The sequence below is a fragment of the Ambystoma mexicanum genome, chromosome 12 (assembly GCF_040938575.1).
Source record: "Ambystoma mexicanum isolate Mex_15411 chromosome 12, UKY_AmexF1_1, whole genome shotgun sequence".
Taxonomy (NCBI): Eukaryota; Metazoa; Chordata; class Amphibia; order Caudata; family Ambystomatidae; genus Ambystoma; species Ambystoma mexicanum.
This window is the reverse complement of record NC_090936.1, coordinates 1236719280-1236746110: the sequence shown is the minus strand read 5'-3', so window position 1 is coordinate 1236746110 and position 26831 is coordinate 1236719280. Positions and strand designations below refer to the sequence as shown.

The 26831-nt window shown below is 48.5% G+C and overlaps 1 protein-coding gene across 1 annotated transcript in view; it reads left to right on the top strand.

The window, feature by feature from the left end:
* The window catches only part of STAB2 (stabilin 2), a 1783079-nt gene that overhangs the window by 145848 nt on the left and 1610400 nt on the right, over nt 1-26831 (top strand). The window contains exons 4-5 of the mRNA XM_069629923.1: nt 8495-8580; nt 11754-11823. Of these exons, the coding sequence (XP_069486024.1) occupies nt 8495-8580; nt 11754-11823 (156 nt within the window). The remainder of the gene's footprint in view (nt 1-8494; nt 8581-11753; nt 11824-26831) is intronic.

Below are 26831 nucleotides of genomic sequence, written 5' to 3'. Positions count from 1 at the left end.
CTCTCTTCCTCTCGCTTGTCTTCCTCTCTGTGCTTTCCCGTCTCGCTTCTCTCTCTGTCCCTTTCCACCTGCCCCTCTCTCTCTTCTCATTCCCTCCACTCTTCTCCCCCTCTCTTCCCTCTCTCTCCTCTCTGTCCTCTCTCTCTCTCTCTCTTTCCCTCCCTCTCTTCCCTCCTCTCTCTTCCCCTCTCTATCCCTCTCTCTTTCTCTATCCCTCTCTCTTTCCCTCCCTCTCTTCCCCCCTCTCTCCCCCTCTCTATCCCTCTCTCTTTCTCTATCCCTCTCTCTTTCCCTCCCTATCTTCCCCTCCTCTCTCTTCCCCCTCTCTATCCCTCTATCTTTCTCCCTCTCTTCCCCTCCTCTCTCCCATTTTTCTGTCCCCCTCTCCCTCTCTTTCCCTCCCTCTCTTCTCCTCCTCTCTCTCTCTTTCTCTGTCCCTCTCTCTCTTTCCCTCCTCTCTTCTCCCCCTCTCTATCCCTCTCTCCCTCTCTGTCCCTCTATCTCTCTCTCTCTCTTTCCCTCCCTCTCTTCCCCCCCTCTCTCACCCCCTCTCTATCCCTCTCTCTTTCTCTATCCCTCTCTCTTTCCCTCCCTCTCTTCCCCCTCTCTCTCTCCCTCTCTATCCCTCTCTCTTTCTCTCTCCCTCTCTTTCCCTCCCTCACTTACCCCCTCTCCCTCCCCCTCTCTATCACTCTCTCTTTCTCTGTCCCCCTCTCTCTCCTTCCCTCCTCTCTTCTCCCCCTCTCCCTCCCCTCTCTATCCCTCTCTCTTTCTCTATCCCTCTCTCTTTCCCTCCCTCTCTTCCCCCCTCTCTTTCCCCCCTCTCTATCCCTCTCTCTTTCTCTATCCCTCTCTCTTTCCCTCCCTCTCTCCCCCCTCTCTCTCCCCCTCTCTATCCCTCTCTCTTTCTCCATCCCTCTCTCTTTCCCTCCCTCTCTTCCCCTCTCTCCCCCTCTCTATCCCTCTCTCCCCCTCTCTATCCCTCTCTCTTTCTCTATCCCTCTCTCTTTCCCTCCCTCTCTTCCCCCCTCTCCCTCCCCTCCCTATCCCTCTCTCTTTCTCTATCCCTCTCTCTTTCCCTCCCTCTCTTCCCCCCTCTCTCCCCTCTCTATCCCTCTCTCTTTCTCTATCCCTCTCTCTTTCCCTCCCTCTCTTCCCCTCCTCTCTCTTCCCCTCTCTATCCCTCTCTCTTTCCCTCCCTCTCTTCCCCCCTCTCTCTCCCCCTCTCTATCCCTCTCTCTTTCTCCATCCCTCTCTCTTTCCCTCCCTCTCTTCCCCTGTCCCTCTCTCTCTCTCTTTCCCTCCTCTCTTCTCCCCCTCTCTATCCCTCTCTCCCTCTCTGTCCCTCTATCGCTCTCTCTTTCCCTCCCTCTCTTCCCCTCTCTATCCCTCTCTCTTTCTCTATCCCTCTCTCTTTCCCTCCCTCTCTTCCCCCCTCTCTCCCCCTCTCTATCCCTCTCTCTTTCTCTATCCCTCTCTCTTTCCCTCCCTCTCTTCCCTCCTCTCTCTTCCCCTCTCTATCCCTCTATCTTTCTCCCTCTCTTCCCCTCCTCTCTCTCCATTTTTCTGTCCCCCTCTCCCTCTCTTTCCCTCCCTCTCTTCTCCTCCTCTCTCTCTCTTTCTCTGTCCCTCTCTCTCTCTCTCTTTCCCTCCTCTCTTCTCCCCCTCTCTATCCCTCTCTCCCTCTCTGTCCCTCTATCTCTCTCTCTCTTTCCCTCCCTCTCTTCTCCCCTCTCTCACCCCCTCTCTATCCCTCTCTCTTTCTCTATCCCTCTCTCTTTCCCTCCCTCTCTTCCCCCTCTCTCTCCCCCTCTCTATCCCTCTCTCTTTCTCTATCCCTCTCTTTCCCTCCCTCACTTACCCCCTCTCCCTCCCCCTCTCTATCACTCTCTCTTTCTCTGTCCCCCTCTCTCTCCCTTCCCTCCTCTCTTCTCCCCCTCTCCCTCCCATCTCTATCCCTCTCTCTTTCTCTATCCCTCTCTCTTTCCCTCCCTCTCTTCCCCCCTCTCTCTCCCCCTCTCTATCCCTCTCTCTTTCTCTATCCTTCTCTCTTTCCCTCCCTCTCTTCCCCCCTCTCCCTCCCCTCTCTATCCCTCTCTCTTTCTCTATCCCTCTCTCTTTCCCTCCCTCTCTTCCCCCTCTCTATCCCTCTCTCTTTCCCTCCCTCTCTTCCCCTCCTCTCTCTTCCCCTCCTCTCTCTTCCCCTCTCTATCCCTCTCTCTTTCCCTCCCTCTCTTCCCCCTCTCTCTCCCCCTCTCTATCCCTCTCTCTTTCTCCATCCCTCTCTCTTTCCCTCCCTCTCTTCCCCTGTCCCTCTCTCTCTCTCTCTTTCCCTCCTCTCTTCTCCCCCTCTCTATCCTCTCTCCCTCTCTGTCCCTCTATCGCTCTCTCTTTCCCTCCCTCTCTTCCCCTCCTCTCTCTTCCCCTCTCTATCCCTCTCTCTTTCTCTATCCCTCTCTCTTTCCCTCCCTCTCTTCCCCCCTCTCTCCCCCTCTCTATCTCTCTCTCTTTCTCTATCCCTCCTCTCTTCCCCTCCTCTCTCTTCCCTCTCTATCCCTCTCTCTTTCTCCCTCTCTTCCCTCCTCTCTCTCCTTTTTCTGTCCCCCTCTCCCTCTCTTTCCCTCCCTCTCTTCCCTCCTCTCTCTCTCTTTCTCTGTCCCTGTCTCTCTCTCTCTCTTTCCCTCCTCTCTTTCTCCCCTCTCTATCCCTCTCTCCCTCTCTGTCCCTCTATCTCTCTCTCTCTCTTTCCCTCCCTCTCTTCCTCCCTCTCTCTCTCCCCTCTCTATCCCTCTCTCTTTCTCTATCCCTCTCTCTTTCCCTCCCTCTCTTCCCCCTCTCTCTCCCCCCTCTCTATCCCTCTCTCTTTCTCTATCCCTCTCTTTTCCCTCCCTCTCTTCCCCCTCTCCTTCTCCCCTCTCTATCACTCTCTCTTTCTCTGTCCCCCTCTCTCTCCTTCCCTCCTCTCTTCCCCCCTCTCTCTCCCCCTCTCTATCCCTCTCTCTTTCTCTATCCCTCTCTCTTTCCCTCCTCTCTCCCCCTCTCTCTCCCCCTCTCTACCCTCTCTCTTTCTCCATCCCTCTCTTCCCCTCTCTCTCTCCCTCTCTATCCCTCCTTCTCCCCCTCTCTATCCCTCTCTCTTTCTCTATCCCTCTCTCTTTCCCTCCCTCTCTTCCCCCCTCTCTCTTCCCCTCTCTATCCCTCTCTCTTTCTCTATCCCTCTCTTTCCCTCCCTCTCTTCCCCCTCTCCTTCCCCCTCTCTATCACTCTCTCTTTCTCTGTCCCCCTCTCTCTCCTTCCCTCCTCTCTTCCCCCTCTCTCTCCCCCTCTCTATCCCTCTCTCTTTCTCTATCCCTCTCTCTTTCTCCCTCTCTCCCTCTCTCTCTCCCCTCTCTACCCTCTCTCTTTCTCCATCCCTCTCTTCCCCCTCTCTCTCCCCCTCTCTATCCCTCCCTCTCCCCCTCTCTATCCCTCTCTCTTTCTCTATCCCTCTCTCTTTCCCTCCCTCTCTTCTCCCCCTCTCCCTCCCCTCTCTATCCCTCTCCCTTTCTCTATCCCTCTCTCTTTCCCTCCCTCTCTTCCCCCTCTCTCTCCCCCTCTCTATCCCTCTCTCTTTCTCTATCCCTCTCTCTTTCCCTCCCTCTCTCCCCCTCTCTCTCCCCCTCTCTATCCCTCTCTTTCTCCAGTCCCTCTCTCTTTCCCTCCCTCTCTTCCCCCCTCTCTCTCCCACTCTCTATCCCTCTCTCTCCCCCTCTCTATCCCTCTCTTTCTCCATCCCCTCTCTCTTTCCCTCCCTCTCTTCTCCCCTCTCTCCCCCCTCTCTATCCCTCTCTCTTTCTCTATCCCTCTCTATTTCCCTCCCTCTCTCCCCCCTCTTTCTCCCCCTCTCTTCCCTCTCTCTTTCTCTATCCCTCTCCCTTTCCCTCCCTCTCTTCCCCTCTCTCTCTCCCCTCTCTATCCCTCTCTCTTTCTCCATCCCTCTCTCTTTACCTCCCTCTCTTCCCCCCTCTTTCTCCCCCTCTCTATCCCTCTCTTTCCCCTCTCTATCCCTCTCTCTTTCTCTATCCCTCTCTCTTTCCCTCCCTCTCTTCTCCCCCGCTCTCCCCCTCTCTATCCCTCTCTCTTTCTCTATCCCTCTCTCTTTCCCTCCCTCTCTTCCCCTCCTCTCTCTTCCCCTCTCTACCCCTCTCTTTCCCTCCCTCTCTTCCCCTCTCTCTCTCCCACTCTCTATCCCTCTCTCTTTCTCCATCCCTCTCTCTTTCCCTCCCTCTCTTCCCCCCCCTCTTTCTCCCCCCTCTCTATCCCTCTCTCTCTCCCCCTCTCTATCCCTCTCTCTTTCTCTATCCCTCTCTCTTTCCCTCCTCTCTTCTCCCCCCTCTCTCCCCTCTCTATCCCTCTCTCTTTCTCTATCCCTCTCTCTTTCCCGCCCTCTCTTCCCCTCCTCTCTCTTCCCTCTCTATCCCTCTCTCTTTCCCTCCCTCTCTTCCCCTCCTCTCTCTTCCCCTCTCTATCCCTCTCTCTGTCCCCCTCCCCTCTCTTTCCCTCCCTCTCTTCCCCCTCTCTCTCCCCCCTCTATCCCTCTCTCTTTCTCCATCCCTCTCTCTTTCCCTCCCTCTCTTCCCCCTCTTTCTCCCCCTCTCTATCCCTCTCTCTATCCCTCTCTCTTTCTCTATCCTCTCTCTTTCCCTCCCTCTCTTCTCCCCCTCTCTCTCCCCCTCTCTATCCCTCTCTCTTTCCTCCCTCTCTTCCCCTCCTCTCTCTTCCCTCTCTATCCCTCTCTCTTCCCCTCTCTATCCCTCTCTCTTTCCCTCCCTCTCTTCCCCCCTCTCTCTCCCCCTCTCTATCCCTCTCTCTTTCTCCATCCCTCTCTCTTTCCCTCCCTCTCTTCCCCCCTCTTTCTCCCCCTCTCTATCCCTCTCTCTCCCCCTCTCTATCCCTCTCTCTTTCTCTATCCCTCTCTCTTTCCCTCCCTCTCTTTTCCCCCTCTCTCTCCCCCTCTCTATCCCTCTCTCTTTCTCTATCCCTCTCTCTTTCCCTCCCTCTCTTCCCCTCCTCTCTCTTCCCCTCTCTATCCCTCTCTCTTTCCCTCCCTCTCTTCCCCCCTCTCTCTCCCCCTCTCTATCCCTCTCTCTTTTCTCCATCCCTCTCTCTTTCCCTCCCTCTCTTCCCCCCCTCTTTCTCCCCTCTCTATCCCTCTCTCCCCCTCTCTTTCTCTATCCCTCTCTCTTTCCTTCCCTCTCTTCTCCCCCCTCTCTCCCCCTCTCTATCCCTCTCTCTTTCTCTATCCCTCTCTTTCCCGCCCTCTCTTCCCCTCCTCTCTCTTCCCCTCTCTATCCCTCTCTTTCCCTCCCTCTCTTCCCCTCCTCTCTTTCTTCCCCTCTCTATCCCTCTCTCTGTCCCCCTCCCTCTCTCTTTCCCTCCCTCTCTTCCCCTCTCTATCCCTCTCTCTTTCCCTCCCTCTCTTCCCCTCTCTCTCCCCCTCTCTATCCCTCTCTCTTTCTCCATCCCTCTCTCTTTCCCTCCCTCTCTTCCCCCTCTTTCTCCCCCTCTCTATCCTCTCTCCCCCTCTCTATCCCTCTCTCTTTCTCTATCCCTCTCTCTTTCCCTCCCTCTCTTCTCCCCCTCTCTCTCCCCCTCTCTATCCCTCTCTCTTTCTCTATCCCTCTCTCTTCCCTCCCTCTCTTCCCCTCCTCTCTCTTCCCCTCTCTATCCCTCTCTCTTTCCCTCCCTCTCTTCCCCCCCTCTCTCTCCCCCTCTCTATCCCTCTCTCTTCTCCATCCCTCTCTCTTTCCCTCCCTCTCTTCCCTCCTCTTTCTCCCCCTCTCTATCCCTCTCTCTCCCCCTCTCTATCCCTCTCTCTTTCTCTATCCCTCTCTCTTTCCCTCCCTCCTCTCTCTCTCCCCCTCTCTATCCCTCTCTCTTTCTCTATCCCTCTCTCTTTCCCTCCCTCTCTTCCCCTCCTCTCTCTTCCCCTCTCTATCCCTCTCTCTTTCCCTCCCTCTCTTCCCCTCCTCTCTCTTCCCCTCTCTATCCCTCTCTGTCCCCTCCCTCTCTCTTTCCCTCCCTCTCTTCCCCTCTCTATCCCTCTCTCTTTCTCCATCCCTCTCTCTTTCCCTCCCTCTCTTCCCCCCTTTCTCCACCTCTCTATCCCTCTCTCTCCCCCTCTCTATCCCTCTCTCTTTCTCTATCCCTCTCTCTTTCCCTCCCTCTCTTCTCCCCCTCTCTCTCCCCCTCTCTATCCCTCTCTCTTTCTCTATCCCTCTCTCTTTCCCTCCCTCTCTTCCCCTCCTCTCTCTTCCCCTCTCTATCCCTCTCTCTTTCCCTCCCTCTCTTCCCCCCTCTCTCTCCCCCTCTCTATCCCTCTCTCTTTCTCCATCCCTCTCTCTTTCCCTCCCTCTCTTCCCCCCTCTTTCTCCCCTTCTCTATCCCTCTCTCTCCCCCTCTCTATCCCTCTCTCTTTCTCTATCCCTCTCTCTTTCCCTCCCTCTCTTCTCCCCCTCTCTCTCCCCCTCTCTATCCCTCTCTCTTTCTCTATCCCTCTTTTCCCTCCCTCTCTTCCCCTCCTCTCTCTCCCCTTTCTATCCCCCCCTCTCTATCCCTCTCTCTTTCTCTATCCCTCTCTCTTTCCCTCCCTCTCTTCCCCTCCTCTCTCTTCCCCTTTCTATCCCTCTCTCTTTCCCTCCCTCTCTTCCCCCCTCTTTCTCCCCCTCTCTATCCCTCTCTCCCCCCTCTCTATCCCTCTCTCTTTCTCTATCCCTCTCTCTTCCCCTCCCTCTCTTCTCCCCCTCTCTCTCCCCCTCTCTATCCCTCTCTCTTTCTCTATCCCTCTCTCTTTCCCTCCCTCTCTTCCCCTCCTCTCTCTTCCCCTCTCTATCCCTCTCTCTTTCCCTCCCTCTCTTCCCCTCCTCTCTCTTCCCCTCTCTATCCCTCTCTTTCCCCCTCCCTCTCTCTTTCCCTCCCTCTCTTCCCCTCTCTCTCCCTCTCTCTTTCTCCATCCCTCTCTCTTTCCCTCCCTCTCTTCCCCCCTCTTTCTCCCCCTCTCTATCCCCTTTCCCTATCCCTCTCTGTCCCCCTCCTCTCTCTTTCCCCTCTCTTCCCCTCTCTACTCCTCTCTCTTTCTCCATTCCTCTCTCTTTCTCTCCTCTCTCTCCCTCTCTCTCCCTCTCTATCCTCTCTCTTTCCTTCCCTCTCTCTTTCCCTCTCTTCCCCCTCCCTCTCTTCCCCTCTCTATCCCTCTCTCTTTCCCTCCTCTCTCCCTCTCTCTCCCCCTCTCTATCTCTCTCTTTCTCTCCCTCTCTTCTCCCTCTCTTCCTTCTCCTTCTCTATCCCTCTCTCTCCCCCTCTCTATCCCTCTCTCTTTCTCTATCCCTCTCTCTTTCCCTCCCTCTCTTCTCCCCCTCTCTCTCCCCTTCTATCCCCTCTCTTTCTCTATCCCTCTCTCTTTCCCTCCCTCTCTTCCCCTCCTCTCTCTTCCCCTTTCTATCCCTCTCTCTTTCCCTCCCTCTCTTCCCCCCCTCTTTCTCCCCCTCTCTATCCCTCTCTCTCCCCCTCTCTATCCCTCTCTCTTTCTCTATCCCTCTCTCTTTCCCTCCCTCTCTTCTCCCCCTCCTCTCTCCCTCTCTATCCCTCTCTCTTTCTCTATCCCTCTCTCTTTCCCTCCCTCTCTTCCCCTCCTCTCTCTTCCCCTCTCTATCCCTCTCTCTTTCCCTCCCTCTCTTCCCCTCCTCTCTCTTCCCCTCTCTATCCCTCTCTCTGTCCCCCTCCCTCTCTCTCTTTCCCTCCCTCTCTCCCCCTCTCTATCCCTCTCTCTTTCTCTATCCCTCTCTCTTTCCCTCCCTCTTCCCCTCCTCTCTCTCCCCCTCTCTATCCCTCTCTCCCTCTCTTTCTCTATCCCTCTCTCTGTCCCCCTCCCTCTCTCTTTCCCTCCCTCTCTTCCCCTCTCTAGAACGTGCATGGCTCACTCACCTAAGGGTAGGAAGGCTCAGGCCGCGTAATTTCGTATGCGCCGCTTTCAGCAGGTGCGTGGCTCTCTCGCCAGCTTGGGGGTGTCTGGAGGGGGCGGGGGTTGCACTTGCTCCCCTTTAAACTTAAGTGCGGGATTGGACGGAGCATAAAGAATCATTCTTTGTGGGAATTCCGGAAGAAGATGCGCGCCCTTAGCACTTAGAGTGTTCCTAACCGCTACCAGGAAGGGGAGGCACCCGAACACACGCGGAGTACTTACAATGGAGGTGCAGGGCTTGGATGTCAAAGGAAAGTATGTGTTTATATGCAGCATGTATGTGTTCATGGGTAGGAGTATTAATATTCGTGACTGTTTTAGCTCCACTGTAAATGGCGACTGAAGACTATTTTTAATTTCCAATTAATTTGAAACAAATTGAAAATATGGCATGTTCTTTATTGTTAATGTATAGAACTTGTGACTAAGTGAATATAACCCTCATACGTGTGTGCAATCATGACATATGTTTGTTGCATGTTTTTCATTTGACAGACTGTCCGGGCGGTGCAGCAACTCCCTGCAACAACAGGGGGTCCTGTGCAGATGGCATGAAGGGCAACGGGACATGCTCCTGTCAGGTACCTATTACTACTCTGACCAAGTCAAATCAGCCAGACGCTTCATGGATGATAGGCTTCTGATCATGTTAAGTTCCTGTAGCCCGGTAGCTTCAGGGGCCCGCTCAAGGAAGGCTGTGGCTTGGGCCATGTTGTCTCACGCTGTAGACCCATGTGCTCCCGAGAAGCAATTCAAGAGGACCTCTATAATGAGCCCAGGACACCTAGTGTGACCTCTGGCAGACATCCTTCCGGGCTCTCTGGAAGTGCTGGTGTTTCTTTTCGTGGTTTTCGGCATTCGCATATCAGGCTTGGTTGGAATAAGATCCATGATTGCCTGCTCCGGAGGGTAAGAGCGACCTATTGATATCCAGGATGGCCCTTGCCCACTATCTAAGGAATTGCTAAAGTCTTACTCTGACCATATACTTCTGAAATCATTTTAGTTTAAAATCTGCAGTTCTATGACGAAGGAGAGTTGTGGAGATAAAACCTCTTGGGTGATTGCGGTAGTCGGCTTTTTTCAAGAATCCGGACTACTTAACAGACGTGACACCGAAAGGCCTACTGTCCAAGGAGACAAATAACCACCCACTCTTTGGAGTCAAATGGAACTCCTCATATTAGGAACATCAAAGATCAGGAGCCTGGAGCACGGACGGACCTTGTCATCAAATGAAAGGCACATATGAAAAACTCACGTAAAAATTGTCTAAATTTCAATTGAATCAAGAATAAATAAATAAAAGAATAATAATTTTAGTTTAGGTGAATATAGATCTGGAAAATGGGGTCTTCCGAAACCAACACTAATCAGGCGGGTTCCCTCCTAAGTGATTGGGCCCTGTAACCCTTGGAGACCCTCCCCTTCTCCAATATCTCTCCCCCAAGATGCAGGTTTCAAAGCCTTCCCGGCCTCTAAAGCAAATGTCCCAGTTTGTGCATTTCAAAAAGGTGTCCCCTGACCCCTTCCTAGTGCTGCAGGCTGTAGGGTGCCCTGACCCCTTCTTCTCGCTATGAACTGGATGCAGACATTCCGGGGTCCACTATCCCATGACTTACTCTGGTTTCTGGTCTGGTCGGACAGATCGGAACACTGAAAGATTTAACAACCTGGATCTTTCAGTATCATTAAATACAATGTAATCATCAATACAGTAATTCATATACAAATCCAAACTTGATATTCTAAAAAAAACAAACACCAGGAATTATACACTGGTCCTGGTCATTTACAGTGGCCACAGGGGTGGTGGCCAGGGTACCGTGACATACAAGAATTGTAGAATGACTTTTTATCACTGTTGTCTTCTGGTTGGGAATGTAGGAAAGAAACCAGAAGTCATACATGAGCCTTCGTGTTCTTCTTGATCACGTTTCTTTGTTTCTTAGAATATCAAGTTTGGATTTGTGTCTGAATGACTGTATTGATGATTACATCGTATTTAATGATACTGAAAGATCCAGGTTGTTAAATCTTCCAGTGGTCTAATCTGTCAGACAGGTCTCTATCTCATGATTGTTAATACTCGCTTGATCTCACCTTCTTCTAAAGTCTCCGCACCTGCTTCTGCCCACTCCCATCCTCTCTTGTTACCACTTTCTTCTTGACCCTCTTAGCTCGCACCACCTCCTCCTGCTCGCTACTCTTGCCGCCTCCCAGCTGTCTTGCGTCTCTCGCCCCCCTGCACTTATCTAGACATGAGGGTCCTGCTCCTGCAGCCCACCCAGAGCAACTGGGACTGGATGCTTGGAATCAGTGCTTGTCCGTGAGTGCACCTCAGCCTCCTTGGGGTTCAAAGCGCTGGACCAAGCAAGCCTATAAGAGTACCATCTTGGATTCTAATCTTGCACCCCGACCTTCCGTGGTTCTTCTCGTGCTTTGCTGAGTTCTTTGGTGTTTTCAGCGTGTGGGAGTTGGCGTTATCTTCATATTCCTTCCTTTCTCTGTTAAGGTTGCACGTGCAGGGTCATGTAATTATTGTACCCCTGATGTGAGAGTCTCTTGCCAGCTAAGAATGGTTTTGTGAATTTGCTTGCCCTGACAATCTCTCTACATTCCATAAGTCACAGATCTTCCCTACAGGTTCTGTGAACTTTGAGAAATGGCCCCTTTGATGTAGTTGGTTAAGCTGTCATAGCTTCTAAAGACTTTCTCCCATTGCTGCATCAAGAGAAATAATTTCCCTTAAAGGGAACACCGCTGTTTTCCCGTGCTGCAGTTTTGGGTCTGCTCATGGAGAGCTTCAGGCTCTCTTGCTGGACCTGGTTGGGGGGTGCATCTATATTGACCTGCGCGGTCTCACAAGATGTTTGAATTGGGTCAAATCATTTAAGGCTGGCCTGTCCTACTGTGCTGGTAAACTGTAGGGGTCCAGGCCCGTAAACTGACCTGTGATTAACTACTATGATATTGCCCTGCCATGTGATGGGGACCAAGATGGGGTGACAAGGGGATTCTGCCCACAGCAACCCTGAGCCGAACATTCGCTCGCTTCCGGTGCCACCTAACCCCATCAGTCCCCACGTTGGTTGTCCCCAGTACGCGTCAGGGACTTCATCAGACTACAGGGAAGGTGAAGCAAATCCTTAAGAACCACCTGTAAAGAAGAGGCACTGAGCCTCGACGCCATCTTTGCCTGGAGGGGTTGCAATCCGCATGAGGAAAGAGAGAGAAGGAGAGCGAGAGAGAGAGGGAAAGGTGACATAGAAAGGGGCTGCAGGACTGGCAGCAGCACTGACCCCAGGGGGAGATGATGCTTTATCTGTGACCTTTCACATAACCTTTCCCCAAACACAAAAAGATGTGTAACAGTCAGTAGGATGCATTTGACAATAAGTAATAAGTGACTTCGAAGTTAAATACAATCTTCAATTTTTTTACTTTGATTTTACAATATGGATTTATGGTGTGAAATAAAGAAAAGCAAAATTATTATCAACACTATTATTATTATCTACAATATTACTATTACTTTCAATAAACATAAAAGAGGCACCATCTGAATATTAAGGCACTAATTGGCATAGAATGTTACTATCCTGAAGGTTCTGTGATTTAGCAATAGAATTCAGTGCATTCATGAGACACTCCCACTTAAGGTCTTGAACTCACCAAGTGAGTGTAAAGATGTATTTTTAATTTGGCCTTCGATGATCTTTGAATTAATTAAGGCAACATCTGTTCCCTGTAGGAAGGGTTTGGTGGGACCGCCTGTGAAACCTGCGCTGGAGATGCCTTGTATGGAGCAGACTGCCGCTCAGGTCAGTTTCGATGATCTAGTCCTTTTTTGTTTACTATAATCATTTCAACTGTAGGAGCATTGATCACGGTGGTGCTTGCATAGTGCAGTGTGTGCAGATTTGTTGCAGTAGGGTCAGTGTTGCAAACAGATTGTGGTTAGGTTGGGTAGGTTGGCAGTGGCACAGTACTTTGTGAATGGTAGTGGGTATGCCCATAGTATGTGACTGAAAGTGCCCAAGTGATGGCTATACACCGAGATTTGTTCCATTAATGCCAGGATTTAATGTTGTACTTCAGTGAGGTATCTCAATATATTGTGCGCAAAGAGCAATAGCTAACATTCAATCCCTCCACCAGATATACCCGTGATTTGTCTGTTTTCTCAAATTGCAATTGCCACCAGTTCCATCGTTAGGGCATAAAGTAGTGGAGAGAGAGGCCAGCCTGTCTCGTACCCCTTGTCAGCCTGATCACCTCCGAGAGCCCCCCATTTATGCAACTCTAGCCCTGGGTCCATTATAGAGTTCTCCTTCCCACCTCAAGAAGTTCGTACCAAACCCCATTTTCGTCATTCCACCCTGTCGAAGGCTTTCTCTGAGTCTTGCAACACCAAACAGGCATCTAGGTTCACTGTTTGGGCACAGTGGATCAGATTCATGGTTTTTTGTATGTTGTCTGATCCCTGCCTCCCCCTGACAAAGCCTACTTGATCGCTGTTCACCAACATTGGCAGTCCTACCTCCAGTCTCATTCCCAGGATCCTTGCCAAGATATTCAAGTCATTGTTTAAGAGGGAGATGGGTCTGTATCAAGAACATTTAGTGGGGTCTTTCCCTTCCTTGGAGATTGCTACTATTGTTGCCAACAACATCATGGCGGGAAGGGCTTCTCCCACCAAACATTAGTTAAATACTCTTACTAAGTAAGGGGCCAGCAAAGAACTGAAGCGTTTATAAAACTTCATTGAGAACCTGTCCTCCCCTGGAGCCGTCCCTGACTTTATATTCTTTACAGCCTGCAGGACGTCCTCTACTGTTATAGGGCGCTCGAGAGTCTCCACTATGGTACGGGGAAGCCCCGGAAGGGGAAGTCCCTCTAAGAAACTGCCTATCTGTGCCTCTTCTCCCTTCCATTCCAATGTATAGAGACTGCTATAGTATTTAGCGAATTCACTCTCGATGCCCTTTTGGTCATACACGAGAGCCCCCTCTTCAGTCTCTATGCCCCCAATCGTTCTCCGCTTTCTTTCTTCACTCAGTCCCCACACCAAGATCTTGTCTGCTGTATCCCCTTTTTTGTGGTATTTTTGCTTCAGAAACAGGAGTTTTTTTCTGTATTTTTGTTTACCATAATGGCATTTAATTGGGTTTTGTACTGCCCGAGTTTACTCGCCTCCGCGGGGGGACATATACTTGCACTGCCCCCCCCCCCGTGGTTGTAGTTGTGCTGTCTTATGGCAGAGATTACTTTTCTTCGCTCCCCTCTTTTTTCTTCTGGGGCCATATCCTTATAAATACTCCCCGGATTGTTGCCTTAAAGCCCTCCCAAAGAGACTGAACCCCCACCTCCCCGGTGTCATTAAAGAGAAAGTACTTCTTAATTTCTGAAAACAATTCTTGTGTCACCTCCTTATCCTTCAACTGGAAATCGCTATATCTCCAGCTCCCCACGGGGATAGTGTCCGTCCTGACCCGAACGTCACTCTTACCATATCGTGAGCCAACAATGGGATTGGGGTGACCTGGGACTCTAAGACCTGTGCCTTCTGTTAGGGAGAATTCTCTATTTAGGCTGAATTTCCTAATCTAGCGAGTCCCCCAGCAGCTTTGCTGGATTTCTGGAGTTTGTTTTTTTCCATCCTGCCAAGAGTGTGACTCTTTTTCTCCCACTCTTGGACATGAATGTGGTTAATTCCTTTGAATGTCAATGTGTTCTATGGGCTATGGGGTCTTTTACTCCATAGGGTCTCATATGTTTTTCTATGTGTGTTACACCGCACCCTCCGTGCCGTAACACTGGGGCGTCCTAGAGGATCCCCACCATAGACTCCATACCCTGGGACTGACTACTGTCTCCCAGGGCATGTAAAGTCACCATTGGCTTTACTAGACCTAAATTTACTAACAGAACTAGTACAAACCATCCTATTGTGGACGTACTAGTAGGGGTAATTCGATTACCCCTGGGTCTGTTATTTCGAGGGGGCACTGTCCCGTCCCCCCTCGTCGAGTTTTGGCTGGTGGCAGTGGAAACTACTTGTTATATTCGACCCTGAATATAACTCTATGGGATTCTTCCCATTGTTGGAGGTTAATACTTTTTCTCGTTAATCTCTAACATACCACCGGTTTATTTATCTTAAATATCTATCGGTTGGTATTTTCTGCCAGAACTCGGTTTTTAAAATGGCGTCTGTGTTCATCTCTGTGACTCCTAATCCAAAGGTTGAGCCCTTTGTTCCACTTTTGGCGGGCTTCTGCACAGAGGCCCTCCAAAGTGGTGCCATTCTGTCTGGGTACCACAGGGGGTGTGGGAGGGGGTTTAGGCACCCTGGACTGAGTTACCTTGCCAACGCAAGTCGCACTCTGGTGTGATTGGCCCAAGTGGTGAGCCACCCCGCTCACCACTTAGCGTGTTTTGATTGACAGCTAGGCTGAATGAATGGGGGTTTTTCTGCATAAAAGCAGGGCTTTTGGGACTGGATCTTCAGAAGTCGCCACAGGACCTAAGAATCCGAAGAGGGTAAAGCTGAGCCAACCTGCAACAACGACACCTCCGGTGGAGTCCTGCTGAACCGACTCACCACTTCCCAACGACAGAGGAGATCTCCCCGCCGGAGAGTCTTCTTCCCCTGACTGGTGGGCACAACCAGTCCCCTTTGCTTTTTCTTCGCTTCCAGGGCGTAATGGTCGAATTGCCCATGCTGAGCACCCCGGCAACCGGATAGCCACTAACCCGCACCGCGACCAAAAGGTGGTGCCTTGTGACGGAGCACTCCGCGGCTGGTCCCTTCCCTGGTGGTGCAACGATCTTCAACTTTCCTTCGACGACGAGAGCATCTCTTCTCTTGGCAAAGCCCCGACTTGCATCCACCACCAGGAGCAACTGCCCCCGCCGGAGCTGTCCCTCCACATACAAGGTACCGTGTCCGCCTGGCTTCCCTTTTTGACGGGTAGTGTGAGGTGTCTTAATCCTCGCCTCTCCATTGTATCGCCTCCAAGCCTTCTTAAACTTTCTGTTCTGAACTGGTCCAATCTATCTGTGACAATTTGCGACAAAGACTTGAAGTGTATTTCCACTGTGATACTTTTTGGGACATATCGCCTTGCCTCTCTCCGAGTGGGCCTGGCCTCTGAACTTTGCGATCTACAGTAGACCCTGCCTTACTTGCCTTGCATTTGTTCGTAAAAGTGTTGGTACCGAGTTGATTTCATACCCTGCCTTTTCTCTCCCGTCCTAACGAATACTAGAGTGCCATCTAGGTTAAAGCATTCACCTCTGTCTGCAAATAAGTGGTGCCGTTGAACCTAGACTTGTTGAACTATTGTTAGGGGGATTGATTTACTTATAGTAATTGTGATTGAAGTTGTTTGCCGTATTAGAGTGTTTTTTATAGATGTGTTGTTATAAATAAATACCTATATATCTTTACACCTAAGCTCTGTTCCATGTTTGCTTGTCCTACTGTGTAAATTGCCCTATTTTGTATACTCCACATACTGCCTAACTCTTCTTGAGGGAAGTCTGACTGCTCAGCCACAGCTACCAAGTGAATCTGTGTGGTACAGACTGCTACCAAGTGGGTTTACTGCCAAACACCAGTAGTCCTAAATCTTTTGCAGTGGTCCCAGAGGGAACTGCACAGGTTTCCGCCTAACACCTTCAAGTTTGTGTCTACCAGAACCAGGTCTATGCGTGAATAGGAATTGTGCATTGCTGAAAAGTAAGTGTACGTCCTGTCCCCTTCCGAAGGGGGTGAAAGGGAGTCCACGAAGCCCAGGACCTCATTCACACGTCTAAAACGGACTGATTCTCTCACACTTTCCCGTGCTGCCAGAACATTCCCCATTCTCTTAGGATCTTTCACTGAGTCTAACATAATATTGAAGTCTCCTCCAACCACTAATTGACCCTCCACAAACAGAATCAGTCTATCTCTCACATTCTCCCAAAATTCGCACTGACCCATATTGGGGGCATAGATGGAACCCAAGGTGAATCGGGCACAGAGTAGTTGTCCCTTAACAAATACACGCCGCCCATTTGGATCTGCCAGGACCGTGTCTGCCAAAAATCCCAAGCGGGTTGAAACCAGTGCCGCCAGCCCCATTCCTTTACTCACATCAGTAGCCATGAACACTTCTCCCACCTCCCGAGATTTTAATCGGGTTTCCCTGCCCCTCTGCCAGTGTGTTTCCTGGCGACACAGCCAGTCCAGTCTTGCCCTCTCAAATTCATGCAGAACCATCACCCTCTTGCCACGCAAATGAAGGCCTCGTACGTTGACGGAGCCCATTGACATTCCGCCCATGAAAGTAATTCCTCAGCTGTAGGAGTATCACACATCTCCCCGCGCCCCAAGACATTTCCGTTGACATGCCCTTTTCATCAGAACCCGTAGTACCCATAAGAACCTTTGAAAAAACTTTCCCTGAAACATATGACAAACGTTCAACACCAACTCCCCACTCCCCTCGGCATCCAACCCTGCCCAGATTAATCAACTAAGACGGGATCAAATCACCACTGGGCCTCTCAATCGTAGGACCAGTGCCTCAGTGCCCTGTTCCCTGATCCCCCCTCTATGTTGTACCCTAGTGCTCCTCGCCCACCCACGTCCCCACTGTTTGCCCCCCCCCCCGTTCGCCTCAGTGCCGCCCTTTCAGAGTGAAATAACCATATCTGGAAGCAAGACAGCACGAGCAACACAGGTTCGATCCCTGGGTCCGGGCTTAGAAACATCTGGGTATTAAGCGCGTTATAAATAACCTATCATATCATATCATAAACGGCCCCCTCAGATCTCTAATGTGCACTCCCTCAGGGAAATTGTACTTCTGTGAAACCACAGCGCACCACATTCATCGGCTCCTTTTCCCTCCTTTTGCCTGTCCACCAGCAGGTCATGGCTGCTTGAGCCTTCTTTCGCATCTCCTGGGCTGTGGGGGAGGGGGTTGGAAGTCCCCCTTAATTTCAGTGGTGACTCTTTGGACGTCATCTTCCATAACTCATTTATAGGAATAACCCTTATGCTCAAACGGGACTGAAAAAGGGAAGTCCCAACAATGTCTCACTCCCTTTTCGTTGAGTCATTTTTTTAGGGCACTGCATTGCTTCCTCCTGGCCAATGTGAAGGCGGACAAATCTTGATATATAGTTATTTTGGCAGTGCCATAGTCCAGTGGCCCCACTTTCCTAGCCCTCCCCAGTATCTTCACCTTTTCCGAAAAATAGTGCAATCTCGTCAGCACTGTCCTTGGCCCCCTGGCGCCCCACCTGCTCCGTGTGCCCGATCAAGAAATTCAAAAAGACACTAAAAACTTGGCTTTTCATTAAATGTTAACACCAAGAAATGAAACTTTGACCTTGAATAGCCTATAAAATGTAATTCCAGACTGTATGTTTTCGCTCTACCTGCTCAATAACAAAAGAATGTTTTGCCCAACCTGCTCTGTGACAACTTATTCAGTGACTTACGGTTAAGGTACATATAATGATTCAGTAATCTCAATGTCCAACTTGTAATTCTTAATTTGTAACCTTCCCTTATATGTAACCAGATTTGAAGCCTACTGTAACCTACGCCGTGATGCCCTCGAATTTGGGCGTTTAAGAAATGCAATAATATAATAGAATAAAAATCAAAAAGATGTCATTTTCCATGCCATTGTGCACCTCTTGTTCAATGTCATGATTGTCATGTATGTGCTCATGGGCTTAGCAACGGGGGAGCGTGCCGAGTTAAGATAGTCATCACTTCCCACTCCTGCTGAATTTCAAGGGTTTTGTTGTGATAAATCAGCTCGCCTTAATTCTTTCATAACTAAAGTTTTTATGCAGTGAATTCTTTATGCTGCATTTTCTTCAGGGCCCCGAGCCATGGCCTTTGGACCTGGCCACTGTCCATGTTGCACCAATGATTTTAAAAGCGGGAATGCCACTAGCCGTGACCTTCGGCCATGGCCACTGTGCAAGATTTTGGCCATTTCCTGCGGGACGCTGGTCTCAGAGGGTGCACTGGCCACTGCCGGCCCCATTGTATTCCACTGGCCGTGGCTACATCCACTGAACATATCACAGCCATTCTTCCCACAAACGCACTGTCTCCTGCCGAGTAAAAGTGATCTGTGCAGGTTTGAAACACCGACCTAGTGTTTTTTCTCCTATTCTTGTGATATGATACCATAACATGCCGATTCTCGTGGTGATGTGTTGTTTGCGTATTGCGGCGGTAACGGAAATGCTCGAAGATCACAAAGTCTTTCGTGTCCTCACTGGCACTCACCATGTGCACCCCTCCTCTTTTCTTGCCTCCGCCCCACTCCCGTCCTTTATGTTTTCCTTCCTGACCCTCTCCGATTGCAACGGTACCGCAGGAGTCTTGTGAGATTCCCCCGAGTATTCTCACAATAAACCAAAACTGCTCAGCACATCTCAAACACCCCCACGTTGTCCTCTCCCCCCCCACACCTCTAGCCTGATGTCAGTCAGTACACTCCATGTCCTCCTCCAAATAGCATTTTGAGCACTTTTGAATTCCCAGCTTTCCGCTGTGTTACAAAACAGAAAGGCAGATTTTTGTTTCTGAAATACCTCGCTCCCGCTCTGCTGCAAATCACTATGGGAGATAGATAAACGTTATTCAGGTGCAGGGGGCACCCCCTTTTCTCCGTCAGATAGTTTTAAAACTACTGGACAGATTTACCCAAAGTAGGAAAAGAAATATCTGTGACACTTTGTGACCAAGTTGTTTCTTATTTGGTACAAATCTGTCCAGTGGGTGTTCAATCGATGCACTTTAAAAAAAATATGTGTTATTTTATACTGGTTAAAAAAAATCAACCATAACAATATAAAACATAGATAAAAAGAATAATAAATACACATTCATTTACAAATCATTGAAGTAATAAACAGATTATTTCAAGTTAATTGATCCAATACATATTGAAAGGCAATTCAGTTCAGCCTTTCTCTTAAAACCACATTGTTCAAACATAAAAACCATCACATTGATTGATTCCAATCACTAGATTCATTACTTACTGATTCTGTTTTAGCCTTTCTTACTTTTAGGCCCGAGCCAACAGTAGAAGCACGCGACCCAAGGACACACTTTTCCCCAAAAAAGTCAGTGTCCACATTATCGTGCGCATCGAAAACCTTTAAAAATGCACATATCTCAATGAGCTTATGGTAGGGCATGCAACCACTAAGTGTCTCAGCCTCGTTAATTTGCTCACAAAATCTACAAGCAACTGCGTTCCCGTGGATCAAATTTCATCTGAGTCGAATTTCACCTGTATAATACAGTTTCCGACGAAAACGCAAAAAATCCATCCTCATGCTAGCACATGGGAATTTTTCAAGATAGTGAGCCATGCTGCTCCTCCTTCGGTGCTCACTGTGTAGATGACTCAGGATGGGATATGAATGCAACCGGTCCAAATTTAAGCTCCAAACGAGGTCAAGCATGGATTTCAAGATCAGAAGCAAACAGACCCATTGACTGCAGCAATGCTGTGCTGCGCTCCACAACCGCCATTACGAGAGCCACCATTCCCTTTTGAACTCTACCAATTAGGTCAGCATATAAAGTATTGGTAGGAGCTGCCAGAATGTTCCTGTATAATGACAGGATTCGCGACTGACCTTTCACTTTTAGGGAACTTACGCCTAGTTCGTATTTAATTGCCGAAATAGGTACAGCTCTTGGAACTCCCATCACAGATCGCCAAATTAAACCCTCCAGGACTGTTAAGAAATCCAAGACCCAGTCCCTCCAAATCTCAATTCCATACAGTAGCTTGGGAGCGTCCTTTCCTTCAAAAAAATTCACCAATGGAATAAGGGAAAATGTGCAGCATCTGCTTCTTGTGCGTGTCATTTGCAAAATACTGGCATCTGCTTTGGATCTTAAACATTTCTTAGTATGCAATTTATCAGGGCATCCTATTATGGGGAACCTCAGATACACCATTGAATATACCCTCGTTAAGATAGTGTCATTTAAGAACCAACTCAATGCAGATCTCCTCTTCCTTTTAGTGAATGACAGAATCCTGGTCTTCCTAGGGTTGATCATAAGACAGTTCAATTTGGCATGCACTTTGAATGCGGTCAACTATCTCTGCAGCCAATTTCCTGTACAGTCTATCAGCATGAAGTTGTCGGCGTAGGCCAATCAACTCACAGACAGATCCCCTAACTTGGGAGTAACAAAAGCAGCTGTTTCCAAAAAGGTGCCAACATCGGCCACGTATAGATTGAGTAAGCAGACGACCAGTATACACCCCTGTCTAAGACGTTTGAACCATCGTGTAGCATAATTAATAATTTTAGCAAGCCCGGCGGGATTCCCCACTTCTCCAGCTTTTCCCATAATTTCGTCCTAGACACTGTGTCAAAGGCACAAAACAAATCAATGCTTGTCAGATGGATTGTGTTATACTTCCCTTTCCCTACAAGGTCCTGATAGCAACTTAAAACAAAACCGTTCAGATTTGTTCCATGTAAATTATGGAACCCAGTTTGAAATGTTCTAATCAAACCCTTGCCATATGCCCATGATTCCAAATGGGTTCATATAAGGCAGGTAAAGATTTTGCTATCAGAATCAAGAATTGAAATGGGACGGTAGTTTTACTTCCGCTCTTATATATAGGAATAATGAACGCTGTTTGCCAAATGTCTGGGAGAGTCACTGCCTCCATTATGTCATTCAATAGAATCTTCATAATTCCGGCCACTCCATCGGGGCCCCCTTAAATAGGCGATTTGAGGTCATATTGGGCCCAAGAGATCTCAAATTACTGGCTCTCATGATCACCCTGCACACATCACTTGTGTCAAAGGTAATAGGCCCCACCAAACTAGTTGCTGCTCCAAGTTGCTCCTTCCTGCCCTTAACCACAGAAGCTGGGTTTGCATAGAGTAATTGGAAATGCTTCACCCAATCAGATTCCCACACTGCATTAATAACCTTGTCCACTTCAACCCTGGATTGGTTATTCCTCAATGCCCAAAAGGCTCGAGAGTTTTCCTGTTGCAGCTGTCCGAGCATTTCATCTGCATCAGCTTGCAACATCAAAGCTCTGTGGTTCCTCACCCAAATCTTATATTTCTGTTTTACCTTTTTTATTTTTTCCACGTCCTCTGTCGTGTTAAATGTCTTCTAATGAATGGCTCTGACCTCAGCCCTCATATCCCTTTTCTGCCTAACCAGGGCCTCATTATACTTATGCAACGTTATATAAGGGGAGCTTTTTGTTTTTTGGCGGAGTTCTTACGCCCAGGTAAGCTGTTAATAGAGTCACTCAGAAAACGATTAAAATTGTCATGTGTGAAAGCTAACAATTTCCAATTATGACCAGTAGACAATGCCACAGTCCCTATTTCATTGTTCACTAGTGCAATCGTTCTAGGGTTCCAAACAATTCTATTCCTGGCAACATTTGGCGACACTCTTTCTTTAAAATACAGCCGTTCACACCGCTTTTTATGCACAAAACAACATGCACCATACCATGGTCGCTCCAAGCATTCGGGAAAATCTCAGAGTTGTTGCACCTTCTCATTAGAAAATCGTCAACAAAAACATGATCCAATATTGAACTCTGATTGCCCCGAGACCAAGTCGGGCAACACCCATTATTTCCCTCAACCACCCCATTCAAACAGTAGAGGCCCAGGTTGTTCAAACAGGTACGCCATTTGGCACCATTGTCCTGCGTATCTAGAAGATCAGTGGTGAGGTCGGAATAGCCCATTGCAGCTCTGCCAGTGTCTCCGGAGTAGTCGGGGATCTGTGTGCAGTCTGAGTTAAAGTCCCCCAAAACAATCATTCGTACCAAAGAATTCCTCTCCGACCATTCATAACTAGGACAGCCAATGTTTCCAAAAAATACTCTAATTGACATATTCCAACATGCCAATAGACATTGCAAACAAAAAAAACCTCAAACGATCCCCTCCTCCTGTGCACCATTCAGTAGCTAACAGTCCTTGTCTTATATCAAACTTTTGAACATTGTCAAAACCACACTCAGATTTTAACATAGCAATAATTCCCCCTTTCGGTCTTCCTCTGGGGCCCTTTGTCGCCGATTGAGTTCCAGCTTGGTATCCATCCCAAGAGGGAATCTCTGTCAGCCACGACTCATGAATGCAAACCACTTCGAATGTACGGGATTGAGAACCTACTTCCGGGTTTGTAAACAGGTGTTCATGGCCCTGGAGTTCCAGGACACCAAATTAAACTGAGATGTCACTGGGACGTCCTGTAGGAGACATCCCAAAAATGGGGATTATTTAAAGAAGAAGCCACCCAAGACCAGCCATCTGAGATGTGTGTTTGAGCTTGCGTCATGTGTTCTGAGTTGATTATTCGGTTATCGATCTTATGCTAATTTTCAACAAAGGCAAAGAAAAAAGACTGGCACCTGCCTCCTTCCTTTGCTACACAAGCCGATCTAGAGTCAAAGGGTGACAGGAGGAAACCAATTCTCCTCAGGATAGAGGCTTCCCTCAGTAACAAGTCGTACACCACCCTAGATTCCAAGCCCAGCGCCACCTTGTATGTTCTCTGTGAATCTACAATTCAAATGGATTGTGTCCTCCCGCGTATTCCTCATCTTTGATATATTCAAGTCTGCTTGTCTACGGTCAAGCGTCGTGCGGCATCAAATGTTGGTCTTCGACGGCCTCTGTAGCGTCCTTGGTGACGTTGATGCTGATCATATATTGCCACGCACGCTGACCGTTACCTCAGTTCAATTCTTTCCGCATTGCTGCGTGCTTCGGAGCTACTCACCTCATCAATAAAACTTCTTCTTACTTTGAGAAATGGCTTCCACACCAAAGATGGGCTTCATGCGGTGTTCAGACTGTGGGGCCAAGATGTTGATTTCAGACCCCCACCGTGTTTGTCTGTGGTGCTTGGGATTGGGCCAAAAGGTCGATAACTGTGGCTCGTGTCAGTCGATGACAGGTAAGGCCTTGCGGGAAACGAAGGGGAAACTCAATGCAGGTAAACCCTCTCCCAAATTCCCGGCCCTTACTCCTTCAAAGAGGAAATCGTCCTCTGATTTGAGAGATGTCTCTCCTATTAAAAAACATTTGAAATATAGGCCTTCGAGGTCCGGTTCACAACGCTCATCTTCCTCTTCCCATAAAAAGGGTAAGAAACAACGTTGCAGGTCCTCGTCGTAGTATTCATCTTCCTCTTCTGAAAGAGTTAGTTGCCCAAAAAAAACCTCAACTCCAGCGGAGTTAGAAAAATTCTGCTTAAAAATATTAGACATTTTTAAAAGACACACTCCTCTGAGTGTTCCTCTAATGGAGTCAGAGAAAAGTGGCCACTCCCCGGCATCTATTGACACCAGTAGGGAGTCTCGTGGGTCCCTTTCTCGGGCGCCTACTAGCCTGAGAAGAGAGGTTCCTCAACATAAATCGAAGGATTCTTCTTTGACGCACAAGAGAAAGCCGGTGTCTGTTAGCTTGAAACATTCACTATCGTCATCGAAGCCTTCTTCGAAAGAATTCCAAATGTTTATCACCTGAACCTTCGAGGCATATGATTCATATTGAGCCTTCAAAGCAACATGAGGTGTCGACGCATTCATCGACAGTTTCGAAGAAATCGTCGAAACCTTCGGTGCCTTCGATCTCACCGGAGCTTCTTCGCTCTCGAAGATTGTAAAATCTATTCCTGAGCTTAAATTGTTCCAACCCATTCCAAAGCCTGATTTCTTTATGCAAATGGGTTCTATATGTGAAGATGATGAGGAGGAAGAGGATCAGCCGCCTTTTGGGTATGAATATGGAACCCCAAATGTTCCAGAATAATTAATATCAGAGGAATCCAAGATGCAGAATCTTGTAGATGAATTAAAGTAAACCAGTAGTTGGGAAACATCACCAGAGACAGTATTTGGTAAAGCTGAGATAGCTGGTTACATTGATCCTTCATACAGAATGGTTATTGGTAAAATAGCTGAGTATCTGGGATGGTCCAGACCGACAGCCACTGTGGGAAATGATGATCTCACTGACATATTAGACAGTGGATCAATTAAGGAAGCTGTACTGCCGTTCCATGCAGCCCTGAGGGTAAGGATAATGGAGAACTGGTTGAAACCAGATTCTATACCCTCTGTCAATAAGTTGTTGACAAAGACATTCAAGACTGCTTCAGTGGATCCTCCATTTCTGAACAGGCACCCAACGACTGAAAGCTTAGTGGTTCTAGCAGCAACAGCATCTTCAAAGACTACATCCTATCCTTCTGCTCCAGCAGATAACGATGATAAGAGAATTTACTCTTTGGCTAAAAGAATTTTTATTACAGGAAGTACGGCATTAAAATCTGTCAATGCTACGAGTGCATTAGCGAAATACACCCATACTCTTTGGGGTGTGGCTGCTCTAGCAGCAGAGCACATACCAGAGGGAGAAGAGAGAGAAGGCTTTTTAAGCCTGATTCAAGATGACAAGGATGCCATGAGACAATCCCTGCAATCTAGTTTAGATACGGTGGACTCGACCAGTAGAGCCATGGCTGCCAGCACCGTACTTAGATGCATGTCCTGGCTGAGAAAGTCTGGATTTTCGGCAGATGTCCAGTCAAGTCTGTTAGACATGCCGTTTGATGGTACTTCTCTTTTTTGGGAGAAGGGTGATAGCAGTCTCGAAAAACTACAAGCTTCTAGAGCTGCAGCAAAATCTTTGGGAGCAGCGATAAGACAACCTCAATCTACAGGTCAAGGATGGAGAGGTCGTTCTTTTCATTTCTATTCTTCCATTTCTATAGGAAGAGGCCAGTTTGCACAACAAGGTCAAAGAAGGTCCTATCGTGGAAAAGGTAGAGGAGGAAGCACTCCCCGTTCAGCACCTGCAGAGTTACCCTCAGCTGCATATGGAACAGCAAAATGACTTCTTCAACCACAACACTGTGGTAGGGGGCAGACCGTTTTACCATGTCCAGAGTTGGCAAAGCATAACTTCGAATGGTATCCAGTCATTCCATCGAATGACAATCCATCTAACACCAAACCATCAAATTTCTTCCATCGAAATACCATTCCATAGAATGGCCATTTCGTTGAATAAAATTTGATGGATCCATCGAAATGTAATGTTATGATTAGGGGTCAGATTAGGGTTAGGGTTGTGTTAGGATTAGGGTTGGGGCTAGGGTTGGATTAAGGGTTACATTCGGGTTAGGGTTAGGTTTGGGGCTAGGGTTAGTTTAAGGGTTACATTAGGGTTAGGGTTGGGGCTAGGGTTAGATTAAGGGTTACATTAGGGTTAGGGTTGGGGCTAGGGTTAGATTAAGGGTTACATTAGGGTTAGGGTTGGGGCTAGGGTTGGTTTAAGGGTTACATTCTGGTTAGGGTTAGGTTTGGGGCTAGGGTTATCTTAAGGGTTACATTAGGGTTAGGTTTGGGGCTAGGGTTAGTTTAAGGGTTACATTAGGGTTAGGGTTGGGGCTAGGTTTAGATTAAGGGTTACATCAGGGTTAGGTTTGGGGCTAGGGTTAGCTTAAGGGTTACATTAGGGTTAGGGTTGGGGCTAGGGTTAGATTAAGGGCTACAGTAGGGTTAGGGTTGGGGCTAGGGTTAGATTAAGGGTTACATTAGGGTTAGGGTTGGGGCTAGGGTTAGATTAAGGGTTACATTAGGGTTTTCTTGGACACACCCTTGATTGGGTAGCAGCTACCAATGTGTCCATAAAAGATCTGATGACCACTCCCTGCCCTTGGTCGGATCATTATTTTGTTAATTTTGTCATCTGCTCAGGCTTCCCGGTTAAGCATAAAAGCAAAATATTGCCACCTACTGAGGGTCGAAATCCTAAATCTTTTACCTTGGAAAACTCTGGTCAATCATATGAGCAATATTTTGCCCACAGACTCTGTGCAGAACTTGTCTAAAGTTCTCATGGACTCCTTCATGGATATTACCAACCGGTTAGCTCCTGAGAAATTGACAAAATTGAAAAATACACAAGCTTAAAGTGTTTGCACTTAAGCAATATTATAGTTGGAAAGCTAACTACTCTCCTATCCTGCTTCTAGCCCACCAGCAGAGGGCCAGAAAATATAAAACAGCACTACTGGAAGCTAAGAAGAATTCATTCAATAACAGGATCACCACAGCCAAGTCAGAGACTAAGGAGCTCTTTAAAATCCTTAAAGAGCAGGAGTCCACACCCGTCCCTGATGTAGATGAGGTGGTGAAAGACAGAGCTTGGTGTCAGTCGATACAGGATGCTATGGGTGCAAAACACCAGGGCATCAAGTCTAACATCCTCATTTAAAAAGCGAATGCCTCTCCTGAAGTGCATAAGCAGTAATGAACCAACCAGATGCTCCACTATTCCCGAATTCTCGTTTGCCGCTATCACACTGGAGGATTTGACGGAGGTTGTTAAGCATTTAAAAACGACTAGCTGCAAGGGAGACCCTTTCCCTGCTATTATCATTCAAACTTGTCTCCCTATCCCGTTGGATGCCATTCTCCAGTTCGTTAATGCATCCTTCAGAGAAAGCACGGTGCCCGACGATCTGAAACGCTTGTGGGTGACTCCTCTGTTAAAAAAAGTAGGCCTCCCTAAAGAGGACCCATTGAACTACAGGCCCATTACCAACTCAGCATTTCTGATGAAAATATTGGACAGGGTTGCGTATAAACAGATAGCTAATCATCTTGAAAGCCACCCTATACTCAACTGCCGACAATCGGGCTTCAGAGCCGGGCATAGTACTGAAACGGCTCTCCTGGAACTTAAATCTAGGCTCTGTTCCAAC